This window comes from Chelon labrosus, assembly GCF_963514085.1.
Source record: "Chelon labrosus genome assembly, chromosome: 4".
Classification (NCBI taxonomy): Eukaryota; Metazoa; Chordata; class Actinopteri; order Mugiliformes; family Mugilidae; genus Chelon; species Chelon labrosus.
The window spans coordinates 12,046,139-12,060,472 of record NC_140340.1 but is presented as its reverse complement, the minus strand read 5'-3'; the positions used below and the strand labels follow the sequence as shown (position 1 = coordinate 12,060,472).

General features: G+C 41.7%; 1 protein-coding gene across 6 annotated transcripts; it reads right to left on the bottom strand.

Moving 5' to 3' along the window:
• Positions 1 to 574: 574 nt before the first annotated feature.
• On the bottom strand, positions 575 to 13,742 carry rbm6 (RNA binding motif protein 6). Of its 6 annotated transcripts, none has more exons than XM_084543270.1 (23): positions 13,514 to 13,742; positions 12,824 to 12,897; positions 10,327 to 11,833; positions 10,146 to 10,235; positions 9,975 to 10,044; positions 9,054 to 9,127; positions 5,280 to 5,354; positions 4,679 to 4,970; positions 4,411 to 4,568; positions 4,194 to 4,294; positions 4,032 to 4,101; positions 3,885 to 3,942; positions 3,585 to 3,643; positions 3,382 to 3,499; positions 3,130 to 3,227; positions 2,494 to 2,844; positions 2,260 to 2,409; positions 2,069 to 2,140; positions 1,724 to 1,951; positions 1,560 to 1,634; positions 1,380 to 1,477; positions 1,254 to 1,305; positions 575 to 1,158 (listed from the first exon to the last, which is right to left on the bottom strand). In XM_084543270.1, the coding sequence occupies exons 2-23, from the start codon at positions 12,874 to 12,876 to the stop codon at positions 1,066 to 1,068; spliced, it is 3,942 nt and encodes a 1,313-aa protein (XP_084399396.1). In that variant the 5' UTR covers positions 12,877 to 12,897; positions 13,514 to 13,742; the 3' UTR covers positions 575 to 1,065. The 6 variants fall into 6 exon arrangements, with proteins under 6 accessions (XP_084399396.1, XP_084399394.1, XP_084399395.1 ...); XM_084543268.1 differs by having other exon boundaries at positions 575 to 1,161; positions 13,514 to 13,741; XM_084543269.1 differs by having other exon boundaries at positions 575 to 1,161; positions 3,885 to 3,939; positions 13,514 to 13,741.
• Positions 13,743 to 14,334: the final 592 nt, after the last annotated feature.

The following is a 14,334-nucleotide window of genomic DNA, read 5'->3' as shown; positions in this document are numbered from 1 at the left end:
CCTCACGAGGCCCCCAAAGTGAGCACAAAGAAGCACGATTGCTCTTGCACACACGATAAGGTGTTGGCTCCTTTCCACACCGTAGCTGCTGTTTGTTTGACTGCAGCTCCTCGGGCTCCCCAGAGTTCTTGTTACTGCTCTCAGAGGAGCTAGTATGTCAGCACTCCATGCAATCCTCTACACTCTTTGAACCACAGCCACTGCGAGGATGATTGCTGGTTCCTTCATATCAGTAAAGGTCAGAGGGGAGGCCTCGTGTTCCAAATCCTGCAGAGCACAACTGCAGGAAAATTAAAGCTACGTCAACTCAGAACTAAAATAATAATAACAATTTGGCCATTTTCTTTTCTTTTACTGGTACCCAGTGGACCAAATCTTCATTGCAAAATATATATCTGCTTGACTTTTCTTTTATTAACTTTGTAAATACGTCAAATGAAAACTGATGGTTTGGTTTAGTAATGGCACTGAGATATGTTGCATTTACACAAACCAAACGAGGCATCACGCTGCCATCTAGTGTTCAGCACCTGTAAACACTACACATGTCACACTGAAAACAAACACACAAAGGTTAGTCTGTTTTTCTTTTACTTAAAATGTGAATACATATGAGCAACTTCAACCCATGAAAATTTTTTGAATTGCTCAGTCTCAGTAAAACAAAATCTAACCGTGGCCAGTGTGACGGAATTGTTAAAAAAGGAAAAACAAACAAACATCTGGACAAATTTCACAACTGTACATACGAGCCACACAAAGTACATGGGACAAAAATACTGCAAAAGCATGAAATAACACTTTCTGTACAAAATCCATCGTCAAGGACGTCACATAATTCTTGCGTTCGACTCGTTTCAGCTCCACCGCAGCCTTCGAGTGTGTTTTTTAGGCCGTGTCGTGTGTCCCTTCATCCCAGTGTAAAACGGAGTGTCTCTGGAGTGTAATGATGTCCACCACGGCAGAGAACTGGTGAAAACAGTCAAAGGGTTTTCTAATGCCAAGGTGGACAAGCATGTGTTTAACATGCTTCACATGTCAAAGTGAGGATGTGTTCAGATGAGATCACTCAAGTTCCTTGAACCGTGCAAACATGGCCTTCCGCACTGCTTGTTTGTAGGTGGCATGGTCCCAAACAACATGCTCCTTCTTCTTCCTCTGCTGTAGAAAAATTTGAAATGAGAGAAGGTTTAGTAAAACAAGCAAGGGACGCTATAGGATAACTTATCGATTAAATGAAACTTCACACCTACCGGGGGAGGCTGAGCCCCTAAACCAGGCCTCTCACTGATTTTGTTCATTTCCCTAAGCAAAAAAAAACAGACATTTAGTCCCAATGTAATGAAAAACAGCCACATCCAGATAATCTTAGAGCTTACCCAGAGCTTCCAGCCCAGGTGTTATGATGCTGTGCCTGCTGATGGTGGTGTTTTCTTTTTTTCTGTTCTGGTGACCTGGTAGCTTCTTTGGCATTGAGCTGTGAAGGACACTGCCACCTTTAGAAATCAAGTGACAACATAATACTCTCCTGAGCAAATATTTGAATAATGACTACCTACTTCTTTTTCCTGGTTCTCCAACGCCTCTAGCTCCTTCTTTGACCTCTTGATCTTAAGGTGGATCTCCATATTTTGCTGTTGAGACAATAACCCGAGCATTAAAGGCTAAATTTATACAATCGCCGGCAACAACTGTTCATAGATCGATTTAAAGGTCGTAGTACCCTGTGCAGGTCAGAAAGCTGTTGGTGGCGGATCAGAGCGTCCTTGTTGGGGAACTGTCTCCTACACAGAAGGCAGGCCATCTTCTTCCAGTCAGTCAGTTTGTCGTCTTTGTCGTCCAACTGGCTGCCCTGACTGCTTTTAGCCGTCTCCTCCTTATCTTCTTCCACCTCCTCGTCACTTCCAGCTCCGTAGTCCGACGCCAGCAGACCCAGAGAGCCCATCGGACGCTGGGAGATAAACAAAAAAAAAAGACAAAATGCTGATCTGTCCAGTTCATTTCATTGCTATATGAATGTTAAAAAAAAACAACAGTGCATTTAGAATATAATTTAACCGAGTCTTACCTTTGACTTGGACTTTTCATCTTTCTTAGGTGGTGCAAGGGGCTTCTTAAAAAGATCATCTGCACCTGAAATCTGTGTACGACAAAGAATCAGAAATGATTACAACATTGCAGAAAGATAAACATAAATTAAGTGTAATACCTCCTGTGCAAAGCAGACAGAGGAATGAATGCTTGAGGGGAATCCCTAACCTTCCTCTCAAATATAGCAAAACCAGCATCAGCTGACTTTGACTGCCTCTTGTCATCGTCCATTCCCATCTTCAGGACCGGAGACGGAGCTCGTACACTTTCCTTTTGGCGATTCTGGATCTTTGCCCAGCGCTCCATATCTTTCATGATCTGCAAACGGCAACAACATATTTCTTAACTGCTTGCCCCCAAAATGTATGCATACCACAATCTGAGCGGTGGTGTTGGTGCTACCTTCATGGCGGCGAGACTTTTGGGCTTATCCTCTTTATCCTTCTCTTTGTCCTTTTTTGAAGCGTCGTCGTCTTCTTTTTTGTCGGAGGTCGCTGTAGAGGCCGAGACGGAATCCGAAGTGGAGTCGGCACCTGAAACGGGAACCGCTGGAGCTGCTGAATCTTCAGGCGGAACTGACGATTTCCTCATTTCTAGAGGAGCATCTGCTGCCGGGTTGGAAAGTATGGCCTGGTCTTCAGCCGTCATGGTCAAAGGTTGCATTTCTGCGGAATTTCCTCCCGGAACTGGGATATAAGTCTTTGACACAGCTTCCCAGTACAAATACTCTTGTGTTTGAGCGTTGTAGAAATACTATAAACAAAAAAAAAAAAAAAAAAAAAAAGGGGTGAAAAAGGACAATTACACCTTAATTTCATCCAAATCTGACCATTCCAAACTCATATGGTACCCTCTGCTAATCATAATAAAACTGAACAGAAGCTAAAATGTGTGTGGCTACACTCATGTATTAGCTACACAATATAAACAGCACTTGCATATGCTTAAACACTGCAACTCCAAAGCTTTTTCTTTCATCAGCTTTGTCCATTTATGTACAAGAGCAAGTACTAAGCCACTACTGTTTTGTTTTCTCACCCTAGAGTTAGGATCATAGTACAGCGTCGTCTCTGGATCATAGTAGAAACCTGACGTGGCATCGTACAAGTAACCGGATATGTCTGGTATCTCAGAGCCTGGTGGAATGATGAAAGACACATATGATAAACAAACTGGAAACATTGAGAGCATAATATTTAGAAGCAGGTCATGACAAAAGACGTATGCGATTGTCAAACAGTCGTATCTTAATAAACATTACTCATAAGTTCAGCTGAAGTTATTTAATACCATAAACGTAGGCCTGTGATCCATCTGCGGTGGCTGTCATTCCAGCTGTTTCTGTGGGTATATGAGAGGCACCTTGGTACAAAGGATCCATAGTTGGAGTCTCAGCATAGCCAATCCCCTATGAGGCATTGAAGAAGTCCAGTTAAGCGCACCGATCTGAGAGACGGATATCTGAACTGTTGCTTTTTGGTTTTGCAACTTACCTGGCTGAAACTGGGATCCTGTGACAGAGCAAGATTAGCACCTCCAGTCATCATATCACCTGGTGACAAAAATTTGAGACTGCTTAGGAGTGTTTTATTTTGAAGTTCGTCAATATGAACTGAAGAAGCTACTTGGATGAGTGGTGAAATATCTTTTCAAAAAACTCCAGTTGCCTTTTTTGAACCTTTTTTGAATATACCATGACCTGGATGATTGAGAACCTTCACAGACAAGTTCATCAATATGACACAGTGGATCAGGAAAAAACACCACACTACGTATGTGAGGAAGAGAGTTACCTGGCAATCCAGTAGGAAGACCAGCAGGTGGCTGCAGAGGAAGCTGATACTGCTGCTGCTGAAATACGAAGAAAACAACACCTTAGAGATCAAACCTTTTACCTTTTTCAATTATTTTGTAAAGAGATACGAAAGACCACAGGTTACCCCAATCATCAAGGCCTCAGGTGGACTTCCAAGAATAGATGAGTTTGATTTATCAAAATCTCTTCTGAAACTGAAACAGACAGGAAGGAAAATAAGAAATTCAAAGAGAACTGTCAAGTGGACGTGGCTGATGAAAAAACACTTTCAAGACAGATGACTTACTTTTGGTTCTTAAGGGGTTTCGCAACTTCAGCATAAACTCTCACTCCATCAATATATAAGGGCCTGGGTTTAGTGATGAGCTCAACCAGACGGGTCACTTGCTACAAAAGAAGACACAGTGTTATGCGCTGGACACTGGACAAAGATGGTAACCGTAAACTCTGTGCGGACATCAAATTAATGAAAGGCAACTTTGCCTGCTGATATTTGTAGGTACCTCATGGGAGTCCATGTCAACAAAGCAGAAGCACTTTGCTCCCGATGGCTTGGCCTTCACTAGGCGAACATTTCTCTCATCCAGATATGCAAAGGGGTCCAAGGCTTTCAGAATAGTCTCTACTGTGGTGGTGGGCTTCACATTCTTTATTATCATGGCTATTGGGTGACAAGGAAGATTGTTTATGTAACTGTTAGGAATCATAACAACATAAAGATAGCATTTATTCCTTTACAATGTGAAGAACAAAATGGTCAGGTCAACATACTTTTGCTGTCTCTGAATACAGAGTCAGGTTGGTGGGAACCGGGAAGAGGAAGGTTGCGGTTGCTCCAAGGCTCTGCCTGTTGGTCCGTTTCCTGCTGGTGGAGTTGTTGGTCCACCTGCTGCTGCCAGGCCTCTGGAGTCAGGTCAGAGCTACGCTGCCACTGGCCATGGGACAGTGGCTCCAGAGGGCCCTTTAGGTTGGATCCATTCAGGTTAGTCTTCAGCTCTCCTAAATGTTCGTCCGATCCGGGTAACTGGGACTCCTGGTGTTGAGGTACTTTGTGATCTGATTCCTGATTCAACAAAACACACAAAGCAATACGATATATTTGATTGTGTTTTTGGTCTGCTCCCATAAACCCATGTAGTTTGATGTTAATGTAACACTTCTTCCTCCTGCACTTTTCATTCATTTACGGTTCCATTTGTCTGTTTTTTCAGAAAGAAGACTAAGACGAATTGCTTCAGCAACTGTGCATTTCTGAGAGAAACTGCTGTTGCTGAAATAATGATATGGGAAAACTTTAATCAAACTCAATTTTTGTACAGTATTATTACTTGTTTTTGTTTCCCCAGTATGCATTTTCCCTAATCACACTCACATGAACAGCTCTTTCACACTCGTCTGGCTGGGCAAACCTCACGGAAGCGGTTCTAGTGCCAACCTTTATGGAACCCTGAAAGAAGAACAGAAAAGACTGATAAGCATTACACCATACTTGTGATTCATGGCTAAAATAACACCAGTGACACCCACCATACACTCTGGCAGGTTTAGTCCACGTTTTCAAAACTGAAGATAAAAAGGGCCAACACTTCTATGATGATGTGCAAAGCCCAGGTCGTTGGCCACGCTACACATAGGCCATTTGCCCCCATAGTAGACTAATTTAAATTTATAGTTGCAGCAACTTAGGGCTGCAACTATAAATTAGTTACGCTATCAACCTGCCAGTTATTATATCAATAGACCAAATACTGTTGGTTCAAAAACATGGCAGAAGAAAAATACCGAACAGTTTTCTAAAATGATATCTTGAAATTGCTTTTTTTAAGCTTTGCTAAAACACAAGAAAACCATAAATCCTGAACTGAAAAGCTGGAACTGAGGAACACTTGTGCTTGACTGAGAAGACTAACTGATCAGTATTTGCCGATTCATTATTTTACTAATAGGTCTGATTCCTGTACTACAAAAACCAACCAACAATATTAAAAGAAAAGATAACTTCACAGCGAGAAGTGAGAACCACACCCAGCAAACCAAACAATGTCACCGTGACTGTCCTGTTTTGACACTTGGCAGCACTGGCACAGAAAGATCAGGTGTTCACAAGGGGGGCTTGTGGTACATCTCCATGTAATTTATATATTGGCAGCGCTGTGTTTTATTTCCCTAATTCTGATGCAGACTGTGCTCGTCAAAAGGATTTCAGTCGATGTTGGGTAATTCCAGAGTGTCACAAAACATAATCAACCATCAAAACCATAAATGTGAGCGCAGAATCTGCCATCTTGGCTCAAAAGTTTCCAAAGTAAGCACAAAACTAGAGACATATTTTGTAAATTTGATCTCATTCTCAATGTTCAAATAGCTGGGAGGCACAGCGGTGTGGTGGTTAGCACTGATGCCTCACAGCAAGACGGTTCTGGGTTCGAATGGTGCATGTTCTCCCCGTGTCTGCGTGGGTTCTCTCTGGGTCTCGTTGGGTTAATTGGTGATTCTAAATTTGCCGTTAACCCTGGGCTTCAGTCCCCGCCGACCCTCCAGAGGACAAGTGGTTACAGAAAATGAATGAATGTTCAAATAGCTGCTACATATTCTGAAAAGCCACTCATCTGCATCACCTAATTTTTATACTGGCCTGTCAATCCAAACAACCCAACTGACACCAGCCACCAAGAGATATAGCGCATGGCCTTAGTTTTTGAGATATGACCAAGACTAACAATAATGACCAGTGCTGAAGCGCCTTGTTTAATGATTCACGACGTAACCATCATTCTCAAACTGCTCACAATAATCCAAAGAAGGCTGAAATCACAATGCCCCAAAACACTTTGGTAAGTTCAAGAAACCACCAAGAAGGATGTAGTCTTTGGGAAGAGTCAGACTACTGAAAATGAACTAGCCAAATAGTTTTGTGACAGAAGAAATGATGCAAAAACCTCAGAAGACAGCACTAAAGTGAATTTCTCACTTGATGGCACCAGATGGAAAGTCAAGGGATCGACTCAGTTCACAAAGCAGATGAACGCACACCTATCAGCTTCATGGCGGCACTAGACGCGGTTGTATCCATACCTCAACCAATCACGCAATCATTGCAGTTTACATCCATGTCCGTCCAGACTCATGAGCAGTAAAGCCTTTAAAGGATTTTAGGTAAAATGGCAAATGTTTAATTCTAGCAAGTAATTTCCAATAAGAAACATTTTTCTATACAGAGGACAACATAGAGGACTCCCAGAGCTTGATGCTCAACTACAGCAAACCCAATGATATTTCAGTGGACTACCGTTGGAATAAAAAGCCCCCCGCCCCCAATCCTGGGTGTCATCCAGGGCCCAAAGTTGCTCTCCTATTAGACATTTTTGAAATTTTAGCATACGAAATGTTGAGTTAAGATGTCACGGAGAGGTCATGGAGACCTTTACCACAAAATCTGTTCAGCTCATCAAGACGGTCGTGCTTGATGTTTTGAAATTCCATCCAGGCGTTCCTCATGTATTGCATTCACAAGAAAATAACAGACACGGGGTTACAGTGACCTATGACCAGCAATGTCTGATCAGTTCCTCCTCCATTCCAAGTGAATGTTTGCACCACATTTCAAGGAATACTTTCAAGGCGTTGCCGAGACACTGCGCTCACAAGAACCGGACAAATGTACATACAATCCATAACCATCTCCACCTATACCTCCAGAGATCACTGAAGTAGAGGCATAAGAAAATAAAAAAAATAAAATCATAGAATCCCTTAAGTCATGGGATTCATCTCCTGAGCACCATAAAATAATGAACTACCAAATTCAAGTTGATACCTCCAACTGATGGACATTTCACCAAAAACCAAAGATTTGCATCTAACAAAAGGTCCTAGAGTAAAAGTCTGGATATTAACCGAAGTCAAATGTCATTAGTGTGTGGGGACCATTAAACATTGTGCAAACTTTCGTAGAGAAAAAAAAAAAATGCATACGATAGCCAGTGAAGCAACGAACCACAGCTAGCCAGACTAAAAACTATCAAATGTCACGTAGATACATGCTGTTGTGAAAATGATAGGCAAGTTGGCACTGAAAACTATTCAAAGCTACTTTCACTTGCAAATAAGCAAACAGAATGTAGACTCCAAGTGTCAGTTAAACGTGCAGAGTTCTCAGTCATAAAGCCAGACTCAGTGAGGTTAGTCCGGCCATATACCAGCAGTGCCACCGGAGATTGGGATAACAAAAGAAAATGCACATCTGTCCCCGAAAAAGAGAAGAGAGCAAAAGAGAAAAAAAAAAAAAAAAAAAAAAAAAAACTTGCCCCAACTTTTACTGAAGTCCATGAAACATCACCCCGCACGGCCAACCAGCTTTGGTTCACACAAATTACGCACAGATCGCAACGCAATCATCAAAATGAAAGAAAACCTAATAAATAAAATTCTAGCTCCAACTGAGTTTCATATGCTCCAGGTACATGAAACAACACCATTCCCTTACCCATCAGCCCCTTGTATTTTCTCAACAAAGGGCTGTTTTTTGTCTGCCGGCACACTAAAGCATAGGAGTTTCCAGAAGCTCCATCAAAGTCGTGCAAAGCAATGAGAAAACATAACACACGTCTTTGCTACAAAAACTAAATCCCACAAAGGAAATGGCTGCTGAGTATCGAACCTTTCTTATCAAAAGCGTCATTACATTTTTTCATTAAATGTAAAAATGTCTTGACTGTAAGACAACCGAATGCTAGAATAGATTTATTGCGCGTCTAAATATACTTCAAGGTTAGGTAGTTTGCAGCTGAAATCTGAAAAGTTAGGACAAACTAACCATTAACTGGGAAACCTATGCTGTCTGTGAATACACAGTTTAATAATATTTTTTTTCTACCTTTCAAAAGTACTTAATGGGTAACCTGTAGTACCGTCATGGCTTTGCACTTATAGGTTATTTTATGCAATATTAGGACAAACTAACTGATTAAAAACATTAGTGTCAACATCTATCATCTTCATATATTCACCCAAGCTAAATTAATTAAAAATAACAGCACCCCCTTCCTTCCCAAGCTCTTTCCCTCCCCATCTACTGAATGCCCTCTCAACCCCTCGTAATCCTGATGGGAGAGACGGCCTTCGTAGAGTGACGAGGATGGGCCACCTTGTTGGACTCCATGAAGTGGACTGCATCCTCGAGGTTTAAAAACTCCACATAGGCCGTATCGTAGCTGTAACCTGGGGACAGCATTTGAAATACAGATGGGTTTTTGTTAGTCAATGCCAGTAATGACAGTAACCCAGTGAAACAAAAAAAAAAAAAAAGCATTCGTGAATACATCGAGATCAATGCGAGCGAATTTTTACACCTTTACCGAAACACATACCTTTCAGTTTTTTTCTAGTCAGTCTTCTGGTGACTGACATATCAGACTTTTCCTTGACAGGCTTTGATTAAGCCAAGCCTTAACAGACATATATTTCCAGACCATTGGCAGAGAATGTTTGCGTGTTGTGCACCATGGAGAATTCAAATTAGAAAAAAAGGCACCTGTTTCTGTGATGCTGTTTGAATGTATTTGTGCAAAAATGAAGGCTTTTGAGAGATAAGCTTCACAAAAAGGCTTGGCATCATGTAGGTACCATGCATGCAGCGTGCCCCCGGAAGAAAACTGTCACTTTAAAGCAGATGTTTAGATCAGCAGGATGGACAAAACACTAGTAAGGCAGTTTCCATTTCAGGTTTGTTGACTTCATTTTTCAATCAGAGTACTTCAAAAAAAGTGTCCCTGAAGGACACATACAGTAGGTCTTCAGTCACAGATCATTTGTGACTGACATGGAATATCACTCTCCAAAAGCTGCTAATACTGAATCCCACATCCTCAGACATGAAAGAGGATGGCGGAAAAGACTCCCCCCTCCCCTTCCTTCTTTACTGAGCGAGTTCACACAGACCACCAACAACAAATGCAACCAACATCGGAAAAAAATAAAATAAAATAAAGAATGCGGAGATTCGAATGTCGTAAGCGAAAGTCGAGGGACATGTTAGCGCAGTCCCACAAAGAAAGATAATCCTTACCTGGCACGACATTTTTGATTTTCATCCCCTGCATTGGTACGCCATCGTGGACTGGAAAGGCACCAAGAATCTGCAAAAGACATGATTAAACTGTGTGACTTAGGCCTAGTACTACTAACATGTCCTCTTAACTATATTAAGTAAAATAAAGCTGCTTTTCTGTTTGATTACCTGCTCCATGGTGGCAGTCTTTGGAATACCAGCTATGGATACAATATTGGAAGCTTTGTCCTCCACTGACGCGTTCCTGTAATCTCGATCCTTTTACAGAACAGCCATGAAATATTAAAATGTCATTAATTTTTTACATTTTTATTCTTAAACAAGTACTACTGCCAAAAAGTCTACATACCTGGGAACCAGAATCACTAAACTTTGAAGGTGTGATTGGCTTTGACTCTTTGATGAGTTTCTCTGGTATTGGAAGTTCTTCGTGTTTATATTCGAACACTCTCCCAGATGCTGTTCTGTAATCAATGTCCCTGTAGTCTTGGTCTCCTGCCTGTAGAGTGCTCGTGCTATGGAAATCACGTTCTGATCCCAGCTTACCCCTCGCAGGATCTTGATTGTGTCGAATATCTTTCATCCCTTTAAAGCAATCATTTGGCTCCTGAATCTCGTGTGACAGCTGATTCTTCTCTTGATGGTAAGGGGGTCTTTCGTCACGATTAGATTTATTCTGATTATGCTTTGGGTCCCTCTCTCCAAGCCAATGCTTACCCCTATTTTCTCTATCCAGAGGGCCAGTTATGGGATTTATTTCTGGGAGTGGATGGTCTTGTGGACCTTTGCTGCCGACTGAAGGTAGACCCATAGCAGGAAAGCGGTCACCACGGGGAAAACTAACATCTTTCCCTGGGAATTCAGCAGATGACTTATCCCTCTGCTGAAATGGTGGTGGATCCCTAATATTTACATCTCTGCCAAAAGGTACAGGAAAAGGGGGTTTGGGAACATCTCCCATTTCTTTGCCCATGTTGAACGAAGGCTTCTTGTCTTTTTGACGGTTCTTCCATTCTTCTGCAAGAGTCATTTCTTCACCACTCCGATAATCCATAAGGGGACTGCCACAAGAATCTGGATATACTCTCTTTCGGACAGGGTCTCCTGGACCCATGAACTCGGATCTCTGAGGACCAGCAACACCTGAAGGTATGTCTGATCTTGCCCTGTCCACTGGAGGAACATCACTGTTTCCAAACCTTAAAGGAGATCGATCTCTACCTCTGACTTCAGCTGAGGGTCCAGGACGATTTCTGAAGTCTATATCAGAGTCAAAACCACCTCTTTGATTGAAAGGTGGCCCCCCTCTTCTGTCAGTGTCCATCATTCTTCCTTCACGTGGAGGTATATCCATATTATAGCGATCAGTGTCACCAGTGCCCATGGGGGGTCTGTCATGTATGCCTCTGAATCCATCATTTCGCTCCATGGGAAACCCTCTTCTTCCATCATTGTTGGGATTGTTAAACCGTGGCATGTCATAATTAAACGACTCTCTGTCTCTCATGTCCATAAATCTGTTGTTTGGCTCTCGTGGTGGCATACCTCTCCCTCCCATGTCTGATGAGTTTCTGCCTGGTCCTGGGAACCCAGGAGAATTCATCAGGTCCTCTCTAGTGCCACATTCAAATTGCTTTCTAAGATGGAAGTCCGGCTCTCCGGGTCTGAAAAAATCTCTGTTTGGCTCCCTTCCTCGCATATCACGTGGATCCATATCACGGCCCCTCATGGGTGGCCCATCCATCCTCCTCATGTCCATAGGAGGGCCCATATGACCCATGTTCATCCCATCTCTACCTCTAAAATCAGGCATGGGACGATCTCTGCCCCCAAACATTTCTCCACGGTGATCACCACTGGAATGTACATAACAACATATTAGACTGATTTGCTTGAATTGCAAATAACCAAAGAACAAAAAATGATAACAGCAAAGCAAAAATACTGACGCAATTTTCCAAAAAGCCCCAACAACACACATACACCTGTACTGCAGGGTAAGCAATACTGTGATAAATACTGTGAGACAAAATATATTTGTCAGAAAAACATCACACAGTATGAATTACAAAATTACAGAAAATGCACTATATGGGCATGCAGTGTGGGACTCAGTGATGAAACATATAGGTACACACTATGGACAGGGGCGCATTCTAATGTAACAATCGTGCACTTTATGACTGACGAGGATTAAGTAGAAACAATGCAAGAAAGGTATGATTATTTTGGAGGAAGCACATGGTTTCTGCCATTTAGCCAAACCTACTGATAAAAAAATCATATAGTCTACGATTAAAATGGGTGATCAAAAAAGAAAAAAAGAAACATGTGCCGGTACACACACAGTACAATCCAATAACACTAGCCTCAAAAATTAAATTTAGTGCAAGACTGTTACATTAGTTAATTATTATAAAGTTATATTACTTATACAGTCTGTTTACATTCTCCATGGATATTTTGGAAAGTCATAACATTTATGGCACGGTAACTTGTATATACTTTGTATTTTGTACCCTGTTATGTTTCTGTCGCTTGTGCACCTTAAAATGTCTGTACTTGAACGTTAAGCTGCTCACCTGTGCCTTAAATTGCCCCCCGGTGACAAATAAAGTTTTCTGAATCTGAATCTGAATTAGGATGGATTCATTTCCACAAGTGTACCTAATGAACTGGCAGGTGAGTGTATATTAAAAATGCATTCTAAAATGACATGATGGCAGAACCATATTGTCCACCCCTCATAAACACAATGACAGACACATAGGGAACTGCAATAATTGAACTACTAGCCAAGTAGTTCAAGTTTGCCTTAAATCTGTGACTGCATGACGTTATTTTACCGAAAGGGTGGTCCTCCCCGTGGTCCTTGTCCTGGCCCTGGTCCATCCCACATGTCTGTATGTCAGTATCCTATCTGGAACCCAGATTAATAGTTTGTTTACTGCATGAAGGAAGATCAAGCACGTGACTTGGCAATGGTGAGGCGCAGATGAGATCATAAACGTGAAAATAAATGGACTTCGATACTAAAACACAAAATCTGACTGATAAGTAACATGTGAGCGCTTTAGCCACATTAACGCGATCCTTCCCATGACATTTATTGTCGGCGGCTGCGCTTAAAAGATGGCTGCATACATCAAATAAGGGCCAAATAACACTGGGTGGTGTGATTGCTAATGGTGGCGCACAGAACAGTGGCCGGCTAAATGCAGCCATCACCGGGCCTCTCAAATCTACGCCACAGCGCGGAGAAATAACAACCAGAGCTGTCAATTAGACTGTCCGTGCGAATGAAATACCTGAAACGACGGACTTATAAGTCTGGCGTGTGTTTATTAGTGAGACTTTTGCGTCAAACGTAAGCCAAACGATCGCAGGAGAGGTGACACAAGAGTGACGCTATCAAAGCTAACTTAGCTTACATTTATCAAGACGGCTTCTTCGCGTTAGCTTGCAGCTTAGCAACATCCGTATCCAGCATTTCACCTCGCCACTATCACGGCGATATTGTTTTCTCTAAGACCCACCTTGGTAGTTTTTCGAGCTCAGAGTTGATACTGCGAAGGATTATCGTGCAGACCGTCGAGGGATTGAACGAATTAATGAAAAATGGAGACGGGCGTTCTTCTTCTTCGTCTGTTGCTGCAGCGGCGGAGACGAATCCTTTTCTTCTTCGTCGTCCGATTATCGGCACGTAAGGTAAGTTGCTGCCACCCAGTGATTTATTGAATTGCCTGTCATATACATGGCTTTGAAAGAAAATACATCGCGCTATATTTTATCAGACCGAGACTCATAAAGTGTAGTTCAATTATACTAGAGTTCAGAGTTTGGTCTAATTTCTCTTCAATTTACACAAACTGTTGTATAAGTCCAGACACATCTTGGTTGAAAGGGTAGAATTTATGTAATAGACCACCCTGTAAATCATCTAATTTCCCTTAAATTATTATGCCATTTTTGCCAATGTCAAAATCATTGTTCATTTTCTGCATTGATTATTAACAATTGCAAATATGTTTTGGTAATGCTGCTTACATGTTGATTTTGTTCTGATAAAAGCACTCAAATGTCACTTGTCTCCTCTGTGTTGACTACCAATTAGGAAAAACATAATGAAATGAAAGTTTATTAGTAGATTTTGACCAAATGAAGTGGATAAAATTTGCTTTTAGGGATGGGTGGCGAATTAATCGAACATATTAAGACTATGATAGAGGGACAACTGCTAAAAAAACAACATCGCAGTTTCAACAATATTAGTATTGCTCATTTTATTCATTCACAAGCATTGTAGCAACCCGTTAGCGCCGCTAAATGTCGCTAAATACAAGTAAATAAAAAAATA